The sequence below is a fragment of the Glandiceps talaboti genome, chromosome 21, assembly GCF_964340395.1.
Source record: "Glandiceps talaboti chromosome 21, keGlaTala1.1, whole genome shotgun sequence".
NCBI classification, from domain to species: Eukaryota; Metazoa; Hemichordata; class Enteropneusta; family Spengelidae; genus Glandiceps; species Glandiceps talaboti.
Window position 1 is genome coordinate 3,226,540 of NC_135569.1, and position 19,900 is coordinate 3,246,439.

Below are 19,900 nucleotides of genomic sequence, written 5' to 3' on the forward strand. Positions count from 1 at the left end.
TAGTATACAAGGTCAATTGGCAATTTACTCCATACTTTTCATTTTTTACACATATGGACATAATTTAATTGTGTACATTCATATTTGTAGACATGGCATTTATGTTTGTTTTTGAAACTGACCTTTGACATTGACACAGTCTTAACGATCATGTAGTAATTTAGTAGTTAAAGGTGAAGATTTTTTATTGAAATACCATGTACGCAAAGGTCAAACTCAATATTGTCAGCGAAAACTCTGTTCAGAATTATGACCTTGTCTCATGTATCAATGTCGAACTGCACTATGCATAGCAGATGTCCATGGCCGATTTCTGCTGTTACAGTAGTGTATTTGGGTCAAGTAACACCATTTTAGGTTGTGAGCAGACATTGTTATGTATGATGTTATTGACTTGACAACGAATCGTAGGACCACATTTCAGACACCACTTCACGTCACGTTAATTACTTGACATATGTCTGAATGTAGAAGACTTTTTGCAATTCCCATGTGATATACTGTTATATATCTTACACTAACTCCAGGGTCACTAACACTCATCGAGACAGTCGTTGTCACTGTGCCAGGACGCGCCATTGAGCTGAGAAGGTATAGTTTTCGAAGCATTCTTATTCAACTGTCTACCAATTTTGAAACATAAGCATGTCACCACTAAAGAAAAAATTGTTCAAATCCTTGTAATTTGTTCGTATTAGTCAAATATAAAACCGAAAAGAAGCAACATTATTATTTCCATATATTTTCCCATTTTGTGTTATTGTATGTATCAACGAAAATCTCTCCATCTGACAGCCATCGGGAATTTCCTAGACAAAGTACGTACAACCCTGGTATGCAACCACTTCTAAAACCAAGAAACGGTGAATTAGATGGAAAATTTGTCATGTCCTGAAAAGAACAAACTTGTCTACACGTTAGTAGATCTGAGTGCCAAACACCATTCACACTTCAAATTTCCTGTTTTTAATTATGACCTCAAGTTTTATTGTGACGACTATAGAGGTTTTACTTCAGTACCTACAGAACAATATTTGACGAGTCACGGCTAAGATAAAGTTCAAAAAGTGAATGTATTTTCATGGCAATCTATCATCAGGATATGACACGAAAAGTACACATTGACTTTCATGATCATTGAAGTGCACTTCCGTTAGAGGTTGTCAGGATAATTGTTTCTCCAAACAATACGCTATTAGACTTTATAAAATATTGGATCCATTGCGAGTACTACAAATACACAAAGATTGTTAAAGAGTTATTTTGATTGAACAAACATATAGCCACACTGTCTGTTGCATAGCAACGAGATAGGATGAACATGTTTATATGGTCCTATGTGATCCTTGTAACTTGCGTGATGGTTCATCAAATACATTGTCACGTACCCTTGCATAGTTCATCAAATACATTGTCACGTACCCTTGCATAGTTCATCAAATACATTGTCACGTACCCTTGATTATATAGGAACTATTGTGTCGACCAATATCCGACTGAAAACACCCTTTCAATATTATAGCATTATAAAATAAAACTACTCTTGATATACAAAGGTTAAACGCACAAGCAGATCAAAGTTTTTTAGCATTGAGCTTTCGATCAGCCTTGGACAACGACACTTTTGTGTTATAGCCTTTGTCAATCGTTTGATCTACCAAGCTGATGTACATTTTGCTGTCAAAATTGCTGTTTCTTCATCTTCAACTACTGAGAGAAAGACAGAGTGAGACAGACAGACAGCCAGACAGCCAGACAGACAGACAGACAGACAGACAGACAGACAGACAGACAGACAGACAGACAGACAGACAGACAGACAGACAGAGACGTATGACTGAAAGGCGAATCAAATCAAGTGAGACCATAGAAGGTAGCAATGTAGTAACAACTTGATATCTTTACTACCTAAAAGGGTAAATGGACATGGGGAACACGTCATGGAGCAAGATATAATTTAGTACAAGGAAAGAGATGTAAAAAAGGGAGGGAAAATGCATGGAAAGGTAGCATATATGATGGAAAGAGATTGAGAGATATTAACTTCGCCACATACACTCAAATCTTGGTAATACTGTTGATCTAGGATATTGCTATGCATCTCCTGTCAATTACCTTTCCATTTGGACAGATACAGCTTTCATAATACTCGTGTCAATACAAAGTGTTACTATTAATGTGCCGAGTCAATTCCAATCTGTTTTCTGTCATCGAATATAATAGTGTCATCCCAAGACTAATTATCGTCCATGCTATTTTCAAATTCGATTGACTTTATCATTAGTGAGATAGATTGAAAGGGTCAACCCAGGTTGAGAATACCTCCATGACAAGGGCGATAGTGTCCTATGCAATGTAAATCACACAATAGTACACATTGTGTGTGTAATATTTCGTCAATAGAGTGAAATGTTTTTTCTCCCATCAGGGGTGCCACAATTATTTAAGAAAAATGTCGAGATCTCCTTAGGATAGAATTGGGTCACGACTACCAGCAATAGCACGTTGTGATGCCCCAGTGTAAACTAATGGTGTAATTACAAACACAGCGAGACTTTATAATAAGGTCTTAGCATATCAGACGTCTATCTCAGAACAGCTATCCCTGGCGCCTAAAACTCTGTTCGGCTGTTTGAGGTAACACATACAACATGTATTTCTATTAAAATGCTCGGTTGGACAATTGTTGTCTTGGATTGTATACCGTGATAGGTTTTAGTTGCTTTAAAGTGTATATAAATGAAACATAATAATGGTATTCGATAGTCTTGTCTCCTAACAATGTCAATCTTCCATATAACTGTTGACAAGTGATAGAAATATGTAAACTCGTTGTTTGGTGAGTTTCCATTTCCTGTGTTAAATCTCCTCGTGCGTTGATCAACGAATTGAAATCATCTATGGAGTATTTACACAAGATGGCGTACATGTAGCATAACACGCAATCATTTACATGTACTTTCCTGTGTAGCCTGTTTACGGCGCTTATGGCATGTTCCGTTCAATGTGTCATATCTCCCGCTTGTCATATATGCAGAGGAACTTGTGCAGCTGAGATGGACAAGGCTCTATTCTATTGTTATATGTGAACTCATGTGTCCGTGTGTTCATCTGCATATCATTGTTTGAATAATAATAACAATAATAATAATAATAATGTTGGTTCTTATATAGGACTTTCCCACCCAGTCAGGGTGCTCAAAGCGCTTTACAGTTATAGAAAATTATTTATAATTATTATTGGTTAGAAAAAGAAGCAATTTGAGAGACTGACAAGGTTAACTTAGTTTGACTGACTGCCTGTACAGCTGAGCCTTACCTTTTAAATTCGACACCCATGGTCAGTCAACAAAAACATCGGCTAGAGTTAACAAATGGAAGTAAATAGCCTACGATAAGTACCGTACATCGACACTCTAATGACTTAATAGTCGGCTCAGTATAACACGTGATTGATGGGTACAAGCTTTCAGTTTTAAAACATTATGGTTATCTTTCTTAAACGTACGACAGATTACAAATCCTTCTACTTCGTGACATGCTTACGTTCACAACGTGGTTTAGCTGGCTATGAAACCGCGCTTTACATCCAGACATTTACAAGGCAGACAATTAAAACATTTTATTACGTCACGCCATATGCTATCCTGGATTCTCACGCTACGTCAACTTTAGGGATGTTGTAGTTAGGGATATGTGCACTTGTACATTACACATATACTATAAATTATTCAACCTGTTATAATAAATATTTCAAACTAAGTGGCACCAACTCTGTTCATTTTAATGGTTTACCTTCAGACTACATGCTGACACACCTACCTTAAATATAAGTAATCTGCTTCAAGGCAGGAAGTCTTGTCTTGGAGAAATGCCATATATCAAATCACTACAGTACATGTTTAGGCATATTAAAAACTGTACGGTTCCCATTACACTCAATTTTAGAATAGGTGGGAAAGGTAGATTTTTTATTTTATTTTATTATATTTTTTTGTGTGTGAGTGTCTAGTTCAGGTTTTCCATTGTTTTCCAAATGGTCTCTGTGTTATTTATTCCTTCCTATCAGATGTACAGCCATTATAGATTGGAAGAATAGTTTTATATTGTCTTTTTCAGTTGATGTCAGTTTCCGCACCCTCTATTTCTAGTGAGAGTTCACAATATAGGCGATTTTATTTTTTTTCTCGAATATGTAAAAAAAACCTTTTAGGATCGACAATGAAAAACTAGGTGGGGTCTGAACCAAACAATTATTTTGTAGGCCTTAGCATGATAAAGACCCCGTAGACAGTCAACATATCATATACAGATTACCTCGGGCAGTCCTTGAATGATGTGACAGACCATGCACTTTAGACAATTTCCTACAGGGTCTGAGAATAGAGGAACTGTAGTACCACGTATTCGGATAGTTAGCCTATCTATGTCGCCGATCTGTGTCAACGATAGCTCTCGTCTACACTCGGGATTCCATAACAAGCTGAGTGTAGACCAGAGCTATCGTAGACACTGATCAACATCGTACGCGTATCATTTGCCCTACATTTTTAACTAAATATTTCATACAACGGCGATATTACAGTAATTTGGAGTAAATTATACCACTTGGTATGACCTTGTCCTTGACCTTGACCTTAATCATGTTGCTTCACTGCTACTATCAATTTGTCACGGTGTGAATTAAAGTAGGAAAAATTACCTAGACAATATATCTAAATGTGGGCTTAAAGCTCATAACCTCACGCACGATCCAGGATGTCTAGTTGAAAGAAACTCTGTATATTAACTTCAACGGAGATAATATCCCCAGAAAAAGTTTAATTTCCTTATCTCTGATCTGTCAATCATCCTGTGTTTGGCTTTTGTAGTTACAAAGAGCCGACAATCACTGAGTGCTATAGTCACATAGATAGAGTTACATGGACTTCCACTGATAACGCTTTTAAATGGATACTCCCTTTGGAGGAAAGAAGTAAACGTTTGGGATCTATTAAGATTGTATTACAGGGGAAATAAAATATATGCTGTCTCCAAATTTTTTTCTATACATGTTTTTCCGAGACTCTCCGAATAAAAGATTCAAAAGAAAAGTATAAGGGTATTACATCTATGGATGTGGTAATTGTAACCGATTATTAATACCTTCTGGGAGTTGGATTTTCATCTCTCAAATAAATAATAGTGTGTTTGCCTGTCAGCGATTGTAATACATCTGCTATTGAAACCCACTGTCGCACATGTTCTTTTATAAAATTTTAATAAAGTCATTTGCTGTTCTAAAATAACCTTAAGACAAAAAATTGCTTTTAACACAAGTAAACATGCTAGTTGCAGGATCAGTGTGCATTGTTACATGGATAATAACAGCTATACATCTACCCAAGTCACAGTATAAGTATCGGGGTTTTAATATATGGTAGTCATAGGGAATAAATGGATTGATGAAATATTTATAAGAGGAGTTCGAACCTAACATATTGTTCCGCATCCAGATGAGTCCTACTCGAGGATAAACATATATAGTTATGAAAAACACAGTTGGAAATTATCATGTTACTCATCTGTCCTACATAAGCTAATCTGTTAATCTGGCCAAGTCTAGTTTTACATGATGATCTTAATGACGTCATCAAATGCCCGGTAGCCCATAGACAATTATATCCATTGTCTATACTAGCTTTAGCTGAACTACATTTTTCAGAATGTGTATTTTTAATTTCACTGATTTATAACATCGCACGATAACTAAACTCTACCAGTATCTCATAGTTCTACAAAAAGGCTGTCCAGTTATTAAATGGTTTGAAGTGATATGCTTGTATTGCTTGTAGATATACAACGTGACGCGTGAGGGCCAAGTATATCATACTAATACCACGACTCCTTTTGTAGTGATGACTTGAATATGTTTATGATACAACTACAGCCCCATCTCTCACCATTTTCACTCAAAACATGTCGCATGGGCAAGGTGGTATTAGGCACAGAATATCAAAATTAGTGTATACCTGTCGACTAGAAGACTAAGCGAACTAGAGTCTGCTCTGTAGGGTGCATGCCTCCACCAAGCTGACCAGATTCACACTTCCAGCCAGGACAGTGGAGAACATGACTTTGGTTGTGAGGGTAATTACTAGAAACAAAACCAAAAAGAGGCGCCCTCAAACGTTTGAGCTCGATGGGTGATACAGATGCCAGTAATATAACAGTTTCATGAATCATTAAAATCCAGTCATCCAATTGCATCTTCTCCAAATCAAGCGAATTAGTCTTTGTCTCGGGAGCAATCTCTTCACAATTACTCATCACATAAATTGATAAATAATGTGTTCATAAATCTTGTAAACTGTTTCTACATATAGTAAACAAACATACTAAGTGAGAGCATAACCCCGTCCAACCTCGTTCACAGATGCAATCTTAAGGGTGTACATGTTTTCATTAATGGCTCGATGTATTTTTAAGTGATTATGCCTATAATGAGATATTACGATAAGTGGCCAAGATGTATAATTTCTGAGGCGAGGCGTTAAGCAAACCTATACGTATTACGGATAGTGACATACAAATCAACGTGATGTGTGTAAGTATACCGAAATATTAACAAACTCTTACATAACATCTTAAATCGACAACGAGCGGAAATGACAAACACGAGATCTACTAATACATGTATAGTAAGTGTTCTACTTTGTAATGTCATTAACCTCTATGAACAGTAGAAAATGAAGGAAAAAACAATACTACAAGTACATTCTGTTATTGTCTATTCGAACCAGCAATGTTGATCTGCTTCGTCCGCATTTTATGCATTTGACAGCGATCTGCTCTGTACCTCTAGTTTAACATTTAACATTTATTTCATTTCTAATAAAACTGGGATACATCTTGAAACTTTTATGAGCAATAGGCTGAATACCATGAATAAGAAAATAAGATGAATTTGAGCCACTTAAAGTACATCTTAGTGGATTATACCCGAACTATGTTTCATACGTGATCAAAACGGTCTGAGCACGATCTAGTAGACTAAACCTTTCCAGTGAAATGAAATGAAAAGCTTGTTACGGCATACTGTACTATGACGCATTAGCCAAACTAGTAGTCCATTCATCAAACCTAAAACAGCATGTACAACACATCACATCTTGACGGGAGTCTGATAGGAAAATTACGCAGTGAATGTATTTTTAATGGTAAATATATAACAGAAAACTCAAAGAACCGAAAGATACATGAATTGTCGCTGTTTCAAACTTTGTTCATATATATATTATAACTATTAGTCAGTTCTGTTAAACTTTTACAGAAATGAAATACTAATACTATCTTTAGGTGTGTTACGCATTATGATATAATCTGATATCAAATATACAATACAGGACTATTAGACTGCAGCCGTAATCCTACACGATTACTTTTGTAAAGTCGACGTTATCTTCAGTACCCGAGAGAATGGGGAATGTGAAAAGCTCATACAAAACTTGGAACTAAGCAAAGTTTCATACTTGATGAAATTGGACAGGCGTACGAAAGTACGAGAGTACGAGAGTACGAGAGAGAGAGAGAGAGAGAGAGAGAGAGAGAGAGAGAGAGAGAGAGAGAGAGAGAGAGAGAGAGAGAGAGAGAGAGAGAGAGAGAGAGAGAGAGAGGGGGGGGTATCGAAGACCTGTCATTAATTTAATATACGTAACTTGAACTAAGAGCTCAATTAACGATGAACGAATATGAAATTTTGTTTTCCTTTATATACATGTGTCAGCAATAGTTTGGTGTCAATTTATGTATTAAAGTTATTTCAGACCTCCATCAAAAGCATTAGTGATGATCGGCTGTGGATGTTTGAAATTTGAGATTTACATTCAAGAAAAATAATATTGGTTTACAAGGTCAGTCGTGTTGTAATAAGACCAGTCTCCACACTTAGTGAGCAATTTGAACTAGCTTCGGAAACATGCACAACAATTACCTGCCTCTTTTCTGTTTGTTAGTTGAAAAATACATCAAACGTTTATTAGAGACAATTCAACCTATCTAGTTAGATGAATTACCTGTCTACTTGTCTTAGTCTGTATTGTGTACATTAGATACAGGTACGTGTGTAAATGGTATGAATAAACACCTGAATCATTAAATCCTTTATCACTAACTAAATTTTTGAGATACTGATATCGTTGGTCACTAGACAATTATACATTATAACAGAGATAAGGTGAAAGTAACAAAAACTGTGGAAAAATTGTTCAAGTTATACCTGCTTGGGTAAAGACAAATGGCAGCCAGTTGTGTCGGAACAATTTGTCGATAAAGGTATTTTATGCAAACAAAAGACAAACAATGTTGTGTTTCGACTGTTGTTATCCCAGGTGATGAAAAAGAAACAGTACGATTTTTCCCCTCCCCCAACAGTGACAAGGAGCAGTGCAAGTAATAAGATTTTGTTACCCCAGACGATGAAGAGAAATAGTGTTTAACAGTAGATGTCTGTTACCCCTGGTGATGAAAAGAAAGTGTTAATAAGATTTTTGTTACCCCAGACGATGAAAAGAAGCATTGCTTAGTAAGATTATTACAATTCAAGACGACAATTCGTTTCTACTCATCTGACGTCATTACCGTCATACTGATATTATATATACGATAAACTACACTTCAACGTATATCTTTATGTAACAAAATATTTTATCGAAAATAAACACCAAAGTTAAAATTAATTTTTCAAGTCAATTTTGCATTATATTATGGGTCTACTAAATTTATACAGCATGGTGGTCACAATTAAATAATTCAATACACAGTTACAGAGTTCTCTGTATAATTACATATAATACTCATTTGTGAATACTGATTCAGTTTTGGTTTATTACGGATACAATGCCTAGTAAATGGAAGGATGGATATCCACTATGCCCTACGGATATAGTACAGTTTTTAGTTTCAGTCTATGTAAAGTGAAACAACATCATACATTCACCGACACAATAATTGATGAAAGAAAGTTAAAGATTGACTTGGTCTAATTTCAAGAATAAAGACAGAATTTGATTTGACTACACAACAACAAAAGGGGATCAGTTTATTTAATAATGAGTCATTACAAACGGAGGCCCCTTTTCTTACTAATTTCATTTGTATGTCATCGATTGACAGAACGTGTCTGCACAAACCAACCTACTAATACTATAGATCGTACGCAGTCAGATCTGCATTAGAGACCGCAGATGGAAGAAAAACAAGCACATTCCAGTGATATCTCCCAGGAGAGACATCCATTAATTGCTCGGAAGGCATTTCTGAACTCTCGAAGGCCAGGGTAGACTAAGTCGTTCTGTCAGAGGTCTAGATAAAAGTCGACTTCTAGACATTTTTACTGAACAGGATACCTGAATTACCACAGTATGTCACACAGGTCGCTTCGTACTGCGCTGAAGCATGACTGTCCATGTGGAGCTGACAATTTAGATTTTGGTAACTGTCAAAGCTATGGCTAACTACATTCAATTTGACCATGATGGTGAACTGACACTTTACAACTAGGTAGCTGTCAGAATTATGAATGACTGCCTTCAAACATGGAGAACTGACGCTTTTGATCTAGGTAGCTCGCTGAGCTTTGGCTAATTGTCTTCAATTAGACCATGGTGAACTAGCATCGAGTTAGCTCGCTGAGCTATAACTATCTGCCTTCGACCATTGCAAACTGACTGTTTACATCTGGGTAGTTGTCAGAGCTATGGCTAAGTGTCTTCGATCAAATCGAACTGACAATTGTGATCTAGGTAGCTGCCAGTGGTATACCTAACTGCCTTCGACCATGGCGAACTGACAATTAATATATAGGTAGTTCTCTGAGTTCTAATTGCCTTCGACCATAATGGTGAATCGAAGTGACAAGTTACATTTATATAGCTGTCTGAACTATCGCTAACTACCTTAATTACAAACTAACAATTAGCATCTAGGTAGCTCTCTGAGCTATCGCTAACTGCCTTTCACCTTGTGAGGACCAGGATTCCTCACAGCTTTGAGTTGAAAGTTTAATATACATGATGTATGACGTATTGGGACAAACTAATCCTGGACTTATGCAACCTTACAAACCCAGGATTAGTTTAATATATATCAATATTTTGAATATTCACTTGGCCGTACAGGTATTTTGCCCAATTTCGTCAGCCCTTCGACATATACCTTTTCTTTGTAAGACTATGTCAGGGTCCGCTGGTATGAAGCTATTTGTTAACATATCTTGCAAAATGAGTGGGGTTGGTAGGGAACGTCTTGATTTCCATATTTCGGGTTCTCAATATCTCTATTTTTGTGTTATATTTATTTCTAAACATATGATTATTTTCTAGATAATTTTGTCACCTACATGACTATTGAAGTCGGCAGGTAAAAACAGCATAGGATTATGTAATCAATTGTAACAAATGAATTATTTTGCCTGGTCTAAACGTAATGACTTTTCGAGTTAAAAAATATATGTCATTATATATATCTACAATATGCGTATTCTCACGGTAGCCAGTAAATGTCACAGAATGAGCATTTCTGTGTAATGTTCAGAGTATGTTTAGGTTTTGGTATGTATTTTCAAGTCATCATGAACAGCTCATTATATGTGTTATTTCTTCGCAGGTGCCCATATAGTCGACAGTTGTGACAGTGATGCAAGGGCATTGGAAGAGGCGGTTGATTTCATCCGAGGAGCAAGCACACTTGGAAGCGAAGCACAGTGCCAGTGTTCGGATGGATCTGTCACAGAACAAGTGTCTATAGCCGGTGTAGTTGGAGCATCCTCTAGCGTCGTATCAGTGCAAATAGCAAACCTTCTCAGATTATTTCGAATTCCCCAGGTAAAAATCATTTAACTGTTTTGTCATTCTACACCCACTATGGATTTTGTTTCACACACAAATAAATGGGTTTTTGGCTTAAAAAGAAATACGAGCCGGTTAATGTCAGTTTTATCCCGAGATTTATTGTATAATTGCAACGCAAAACATCTCAAATCTTCACACATGTCATAGATAATTTAAACACGCTGATATACGTGTCTCCCAGTAGTCTGTCAAGGTGTTGAAATGCTGGGGATTGTATTTTCGTTTGACGTTGAATAAATCTAGCACTGGAGCTATAACATGCATCAGAGTTATATCTCACGTTTCTCATATTACGATATCCTCAAAACCGGATATAGCGGAGTTATAGATTTGACGAAATAACGGGAGAAATATTTGATTATTTTATATGTTCCATAAACCTTTTCAACTGCCCACGTAGACATAAATCGTGAGGATGTCTTTACGATTACTTTTGGCATAAAATTACTTTCAGTTAACTGTTATCGCCATCACTATACTGTGTATACATCAAGCAGTCGCTTGACAAACTTCGATTCTGACAATAACTGCGACGAAATCTCGTTCCAAGCTTACTAGTTTATAATGTAATATAAGAATCCATGAATTGATATGTATTATACATGTTGCTATATTCAGTAGTCACAGTGAACACTATCTAGGGGGTTTGGAATTCAACTTTTGATCATTATCACAGTTCCAATCATTCTGTGATGTTTCGGATATCATCTGCAAGCCTTTTTGTGGACTAAAAACGCTCAGACGCAAAGAAATAGCTTATTTTAAAACATATTCAAATGCATTTACACCATAATCCCACTTTGAGTTTTTTCAAACCGTTTTGACACTAAAGAGGACCCTCTTTGTAGATTAATATAATATTTGCTAGTAAATAATTGACATTTTAACATGACGTAGATGCCGCAACTAAAACTAGTTATTAGAATAAAATATGTGTGATGTATTAACGTTTATTTTAGTAATGCCAATGGTAGCAGCGAAGTCCACTAACTAATTTTAACGCTATTGCCAAAACAATGTACGTTTCCGATTACGCGACCTACCCTAGTATAAACCACAGACCGTAAATATTTTTCTTTACATGTAGAAATTTTAAGATACAATGGTACTAATTTTATTTCCGTGTAAATTTAAACATATTTACATTCAAAACGAAAAATTCACTTTTATTTCCGATTTGGTAATTATTTTAAAATCCCATTCCAGATAAACCAGGTCTTTTTAAACTGTAAGCTGATGTTGAATTTATACAACACAGTCTGTATATTGCGTTTGTTTACTTCACATAAATGTCTTCATTTACTTCTATTACACTTCATCAAACTTTCACAGAAGTATTGGTCAGGGTCGAAGTAAGTTTTTTCAAAAATAAAATTCCGATCGACCTACTACCCTAAGTCATGTTCCCTGAAATAAACATTTGTTTTTACATTTTCGCCTAACCTGAAAACGTGCTAATCATTCCCCAATACACATTTTTCAGGTGGAAGCTCCTTGAAACACAATTATGTTTTGTTGAGTATATCATATATTATATATTATATATATCAATTTAATACATTATCAACATGGTAAACTTGGTTAAACCTTAAATTTTGAAGTCACAGTAGTACTTAAACAAGATTTTGTGAAAATACTTCTGATTTGTCCTGAATTAACAAATAAGGGGTGATCCGCGGCACAGAAATACTATTGATCAATTTTGAAACGTTCTTATCTCTTCCATAGGTTAGTTATTGGTCAACTAGTCCTGAGCTTAGCAATAAAGAAAGATTCGAATACTTCTCAAGAACGGTTCCGTCTGACATATACCAAGCTCAGGCCATTGTCGATTTGATCGAATATTTTAACTGGACCTATATTTCTGTCGTGTACGAGGATTCTAACTATGGCAGTAATGGCTTCGCAGAGGTAGAAGAGGAGGCTAAAGGAAGAGATATCTGTATTGCTATATCAGAGAAAATACCACGAGATAAGAAACTAGCTACGGAAGCTGACTTCGATAAAATAATCAGGAATCTTCGTAGAAAACCTAATGCAAAAGGTAGGAAAGTTAATGTATATGTGTTGTAATACAATAAAATACTATCATCAAAAGTAATTAAGAAATGCCTCCAATACTTTGAAATGTCACTCTTTGATTGATTGTGTAGATAATTTATTGTGTAGGGAGATTAAGAGAAAATATAGGAAATGGCGAAGACCAACTGAGATACACCAGCGTTTGCAGATTTGTGCTCGTTAAAGCACAGACAAGTTATCTGTGGTTAAAGATACTCATATGATGTATTGATATCACGTGATATGTAAAAAAAAACTGAACAGCTTATTATCAGAAGTAGAATTCCTAGCTTAAATTAATGATAATTTGGATTACACGACTAGACAGAAAGGAAGAAAAAATGATACTTCTCAGACTTCTCTCATTAGGTATTTTTCCTCAATGTATATTCCAAGGACAATTTGTCAGACTTGAGTCATTAAAATTGATCACAGTGCAAGCATAGTGACGTCACAGTCAATTTGAACAAGGAGTTTAAAATTACAATGTGCGAATGGAAGCACGAAGTCGGATCTCCTTTCATGCAGAATATCGCAAATGATATTTGAAGTTTTTATTATCTGTTTGATTTAAGTCATTTATTGTTACAGCGAGTGACCTTCCCTCTTTTTAAAGTGTTGACTGACGTAGAACAAATGCAAAAGTCAAAACATGTTAAAAATAAAAGGTGATAAATTGACGGCTGCCACAACAAATCCGAAGTATATTAATGACCGTAGCAAGCTGATGTTCGTTGTCTGTTCTGTTTAGATAGACTAAATGCACCCTTGACATCTAGTATAACATTAGCCTGTCTGGATGATGACGCATATGTGTGTGGAGGGGGGAGGAGAAAAAATGATGATACGATAGCTGACGATATTCCTTTTGTTGTTTGCAGCTGTCGTTGTTTTCGCACTGGAACAAGATGTGACACCGCTGATGGAGGCGGCAAAGCGTGCCGGAAGTACTGGAGAATTCATCTGGATAGGGAGTGACGGGTGGAGTGGCAACAAAGACGTTGTCTATGGCCGTGAACGTACCGTAGAGGGCGCCATTGCTTTCAGTCCACTCTTCTCCAATGTAGATGAGTTTGATGAGTACTTCACTCGCAAAACCCCCGTTGCATTGAGTGATAGAAATCCGTGGTTTTTCGAATACTGGGAGGAAACGTTTAACTGTCGATTGGAAGAGAACTACGAGACACCATTCAACCATGACCTTCCGCTCTGCAAAGGGAATGAATCGTTGGCTGGCATTGGCATCTACGAACAATCATCTCCCAAAATGCAATTCGTTGCTGATGCCGTATTAGCATTTGCACATGCTCTGACCAATATCCAGGCACAAATTTGTGGTGAGGACTTCTATGGAATATGCCCAAAGATGAGAGACTTAAAGGGTGCAAACCTTCTAAGTTATTTGAGAAAAGTCTCTTTCACAGGTGAGTGAAGTTTGTGAATTATGCATTTGCACATAAAACGGAACACAATTATACAAAGTTGCACCAACAGCATGTTTTGGCTATATAATTATATTATTTGTTTCACTCTGAATTGATTGTATAAGAAAACGACAGACTATCTACAAAATACATGATAACCTAGTAGAAGAAGACGTTTCATTTTACATTTACATTTTATTCTTAATTTGGTAATAGCTTGGACTTTAGGCATGACGAGATATATAATATATTTATAACGAAATAGAGATACTGATGGCCCTATATTGACGTTTATTTATTAATTCATTCATTTCAGGAATCAATCATGATCATTTTGAATTCCTGGAAAATGGTGATGGACCAGCACGGTATAAAGTCTTCAACTTCCAACAAAATGAAAATGGAGAATTTCTGTGGACTGAGATCGGCACATACGTTAATAACCAATTGAATCTACAATTTAGCAAGATGAAGTACACGTCCAGCCAACCAAAGCACCCAAATTCTATTTGTAGCAAGCCTTGCCAAGTAGGATTTGCCAAGCTTATTCAGGAAGGTGATAGTTGTTGCTGGGTGTGTAATGAATGCACCAAGTATCAATACCTCCGAGATGAATTTACGTGCTACGATTGTCCAATCGGCGCCCTACCGGATAAAACACGCACTAATTGCATCGTCTCACCCGAGGAGTATGTAACATACGACAGTCCCTGGGGAATAGGTGTACTTTGTTTTGCGACTGCTGGGATCATTATAACGACTCTCGTTATTGTGGTCTTTATAAGAAATAACGACACACCCATTGTCAAAGCTTCCGGGAGAGAACTCAGTTACGTTTTACTTGGTGGCATTCTCTTCTCTTACGTCATCAGTTTTGTGGTCGTTTCCAGACCAACCATAGCTACATGCGCCATGACTAAAGTAGGCATCGGATTTTGCTTCACCTTATGTTACGCTGCGTTGTTAACAAAAACAAATCGCATAGCAAGGATATTTGACCGGGCTAAATCGTCAGTCAAAAATACAAAATATATTAGCCCCACGTCACAGCTTGTTATATGTGCATGTATAGTATGTATTCAGTTTGTAATACTTGGGGCATGGTTAGCATTGCAGCCACCAAGAACTACATACCACCACCCTCTAAGGGAAAAGAACGAACTTACATGTGTTGGTGCCACAGACGCCACCTATCTGGTTGGACTAGCGTATCCATTCTTACTGATGGTATGTTGTACTGTATATGCATTCAAGACTCGAAACTGTCCAGAAGGTTTCAACGAGGCCAAATACATTGGTTTTACCATGTACACAACATGTGTTATTTGGCTGTCTTTTGTGCCAATATACTTTGTTAGTTCACAGAACGTTGCCTTACGAGTAACGACACTAAGTGTTTCAGTAGGACTATGTGCCACAGTAACTTTATGTTGTATATTTGCACCTAAACTGTATATAATACTACTGAGGCCTGAACGCAACACCAGAAGTGGAGTTATGGGAAGTGATGGAGGTACTTCAATAGGCATACAAACTAGGAAGACATTTTCTGAAGTTGTCAGGCATACCATACAGACAGAAAGTAAGTTAGTTGAAAATTAGGGGGCGAGATGACACGTCGAGATGATATGTATGTATGAATGTATGTATGTATGTATGTATGTATGTATGTATGTATGTATGTATGTATGTATGTATGTGTGTGTGTATGTATGTATGTATGTATGTATGTACATGTATGTATGTACATGTATGTATGTATGTATGTATGTATGTATGTATGTATGTATGTATGTATGTATGTATGTATGCATGTATACAAACTGAGCAAGACTATCTTTTTTTTCTTTCCTTGGCGCAAAGCAAAGCTTCTAAGATAGTGTAATTGATTTTCACCGTCCACACTTCTTTCCCTGATTGTTTACATTGCAACCATAAGTGAGATGTCGTCGGCCTACCGTTCGCGTCAAATAGCATCACTGTTGTGTAGTGTACCATCAACATATCGATGTCTAGTTAATTTTTTGGAAAGCAGACTTACTGACTGGTTATCAAAAAGCATTACCCAATGAGAAAAAATATAAATATGTATCGTAACTGAATGCTCATAGATGTAGCATATGTTTGTTACAATATTTGCACCATGGTACCTAAGTGGCCTGAGATGATAAATAGTGATAAATGTAAGAAATAAACCGCGATACTTTTATTTAGCAAAATATTGCAAAATGTCGTTAATTCAGGGAATATTTGGTCATTTTTGACGATGCTAGCATACTCTTTGTTAATGTTTTATTTACATTATATTGTTATATTCAAATAAAAACAGAGAGTCTATTACACACATTACTAACAAAACACTAATATATTAACACTTTATTTTAGGATTGAAAACTAGAAGTCACTGCAATTCAGTTATGTTTGAATCAAGTAGTGGTAATTTTTCTAATATATCATCTTCGTTGGAACATAGCCAAAGTGAGTGACTAAAAGACTCATTATGAATTCATAGTGATTATGCTGGGTTTAACACTGAGAGATGCCAGCTTTAATTTACATTTTTCATTGTACTACAATGGATTTTGCAGCCATTTATTAACAACTCAACTAACATTCTAATGACCCTAGTTTTATAATTTTTATGTTATGCATGGGTTTCATCACTCGGTTAGGGTGTATTACGAAAGGTTAATTTCTTTTCAGCTTTGAATTCCAAAGATTCTATAATAACCAGACAACTCAGATTCCACGTATTGAAAACAAGATTAATTTCTCCATTCACAAAGCTATGCTTCCAATTTCTACATTTGGTACACGTCATTCTTAATGACGTCATTGTAATATACTATTTCCATCCTACTCAACCAAATCTGATGTAAAGATCTTTTAATCCTCTCGATTCTGTTCATTATTTTGTACAGGTTATAATAGAGTACTAGAGAAGGATGGGCGAATGAATGACTATGTAGACGCATCAACAGAACCGCTTACGTCATCAACATCAGTGTAGACGTCACCTTATATTTTGAAGATCACAAAAGGAAATATCTCCATATTACAATGAAGATTGAAAGTTTGAGATTGGAGAATGATTCTACCCGGAAGACATTTACTTATTTGATTACTGAATGGCAAATAGGTGCACAGCGAGTGTCAAATATGTCAATGTTGTTTAGTTCTGAGTCATCCTATAACGGTTTAGTGGAATCTTGTTCAGGACACCCTGGAGAACAAATATCAACCGTAAAACCTTCCTCTAACATAATACACTGTTATGTTAAAAAAAAAACATCTGGCAACTGGACTAGTTACTTGCAGTCGCGTAATGATTAAGCGTGCTTTGCTTGTTATTATCCCAACGTTTATAATCATTTAAAACAAATTTAATAACAGTCTGCCAATTAAAGAATTTTAATTTGGCAAACATTTGATATACCTTTGTATCGAAACATGTCAAATTATGTCCAAAATTCCTTGAGTTTCTTCTCTGTTGTTAATATGTTCATCACATACCAAACACAACTGCTACTCACAAATGAATATTATTGTAATATTTTATAAGTAATTTCCAAGACAAAAAGATAGATTTATAGTCGAAATAACCGTAACAAATTTTGATAACCAGTGATGAAATTTTTATGTCTTGTACTTACTTGATGACTTGCTTGATGTTAAATTATATACGAAACAATTCATGATAGATTTTTTTATATCTATAGATATAGGTACTTTGTATATGTTTGTATATGAAACGAGAGGTGCTTCTTTCTTAATGAAAATGTCACCTCCCTTGCTGATGACGTCATCACTACCTTCATATGACATTCTTCAAGAAAATATAATCTATTTATAGTACACAACACTCCCACATGTAAAATTTCTTCAATGTATAGTACACATAACTTTAACGTGTAAAAGTTCCTAAGTTATTAGTAGAGGCCGAGTTGGCATATTTCAGTAGCAATGTATATAATTACAAACCTAAACAATATAAATTGATATTAGCTTACGTACAGATGTTCAGTTGAAAAAATATAAAAATAATAATGTATATGAAATTGTTGTAGAATATTGTGTATGCTGTAGAACTAATACAACATATTTACTATTCCTGTCTTTATAATAGACAAAGTGTGAAGCTATCAATTTGCAAAGATATCGTCATCGGTTCTAATAATGTCATGATATTTAAATCAATAATATTCAAATCATTTTGTATATACTGTAATAAAGTACACACATACTGGTGCTTTTCAAAACTATTACCTAGGCATGTAAATTTGCATAAGTTAATAATCTCTCTTCATTTCTGTAAGACAACAATTTCGACGACAGTTGGTATTGATTAAAGAATGGAATAATAAACACAAGTCTTTGATTCAGTGTGCTTCACTTAACCGTTTTGTGCCAGTATGTACTTTGAGTGATGTGTACATGTCTGTCTGTCTGTCTGTCTGTCTGTCTGTCTGTCTGTCTGTCTGTCTGTCTGTCTCACAAAATAGAATAGCAACATTTCAAATGCTCTGTGTATTCATTTTATACACACAAGCTAGTCTGGTCAGAATTTTTGGGAATCTTTTCATTCTTTATATCTTTGTTGAGACCACTCACTTTTCATGTGTTTTTCATTTGTGTATGTATGTATGTATGTATGTATGTATGTATGTATGTATGTATGTATGTATGTATGTATGTATGTATGTATGTATGTATGTGTGTATGTATGTATGTGTGTATGTATGTATGTATGTATGTATGTATGTATGTATGTATGTATGTATGTATGTATATGTGTGTGTATGTATGTATGTATGTATGTATGTATGTATGTATGTATGTATGTATGTATGTATGTATGTATGTATGTGTGTATGTATGTGTGTATGTGTGTATGTATGTATGTATGTATGTATGTATGTATGTATGTATGTATGTATGTATGTATGTATGTATGTATGTATGTATGTTATTTATATCCGTCTCTTTCCAAGTTTATAATCATTAACGTCTTTTTGTGAAACCCTTATGACGTTCCATGTCTTATGGTGTTTTTGCCATTGTTGTTTTTTTTATGATATTTATAGTTTCTATCGTTACGTATTGTATGAAAAGTCTGTTTGCTACAACTTTTGTTGACAATTAAAATGGTTCACTTACAGCTTGAAAAAGGTGTGTTGGTCACATCAAAACACTACTGAAAAGATTCCTCCTGGGATTGGTGAGACCGACTGGGAATTTTCAACCCGTTCATCACTTAGTACATAACTAATACTATGTGTTCAGTTTTCTCTTATATTATTACATGCATCATACTAATTTATAACTCTCACAAATACATCTCTATGTAACTTATGAGGTTTTACACTTGCAGGGTAAACCTCATGAGTTATCTGTGTACGAACGTGGTGAGACTGTGAGTAGAACTTGTCAGCCCCTGATGTAAAAATCACGCATTTTATCTGTCCTAAATCCCAAGATGATTAGCATTGTCTTTAACTGAAATACTAGTTATGCATTCTTCACTTT

At 35.5% G+C, this 19,900-nt stretch overlaps 1 protein-coding gene across 1 annotated transcript in view; it reads left to right on the top strand.

The window, feature by feature from the left end:
- The window catches only part of LOC144451713 (metabotropic glutamate receptor 3-like), a 60,501-nt gene extending 42,811 nt beyond the window's left edge, over positions 1-17,690 (top strand). The window contains exons 4-9 of the mRNA XM_078142617.1: positions 10,645-10,862; positions 12,618-12,933; positions 13,832-14,374; positions 14,691-15,956; positions 16,760-16,852; positions 17,296-17,690. Coding sequence (XP_077998743.1) covers positions 10,645-10,862; positions 12,618-12,933; positions 13,832-14,374; positions 14,691-15,956; positions 16,760-16,852; positions 17,296-17,384 — 2,525 coding nt within the window. The 3' untranslated portion in view covers positions 17,385-17,690. The remainder of the gene's footprint in view (positions 1-10,644; positions 10,863-12,617; positions 12,934-13,831; positions 14,375-14,690; positions 15,957-16,759; positions 16,853-17,295) is intronic.
- Positions 17,691-19,900: the final 2,210 nt, after the last annotated feature.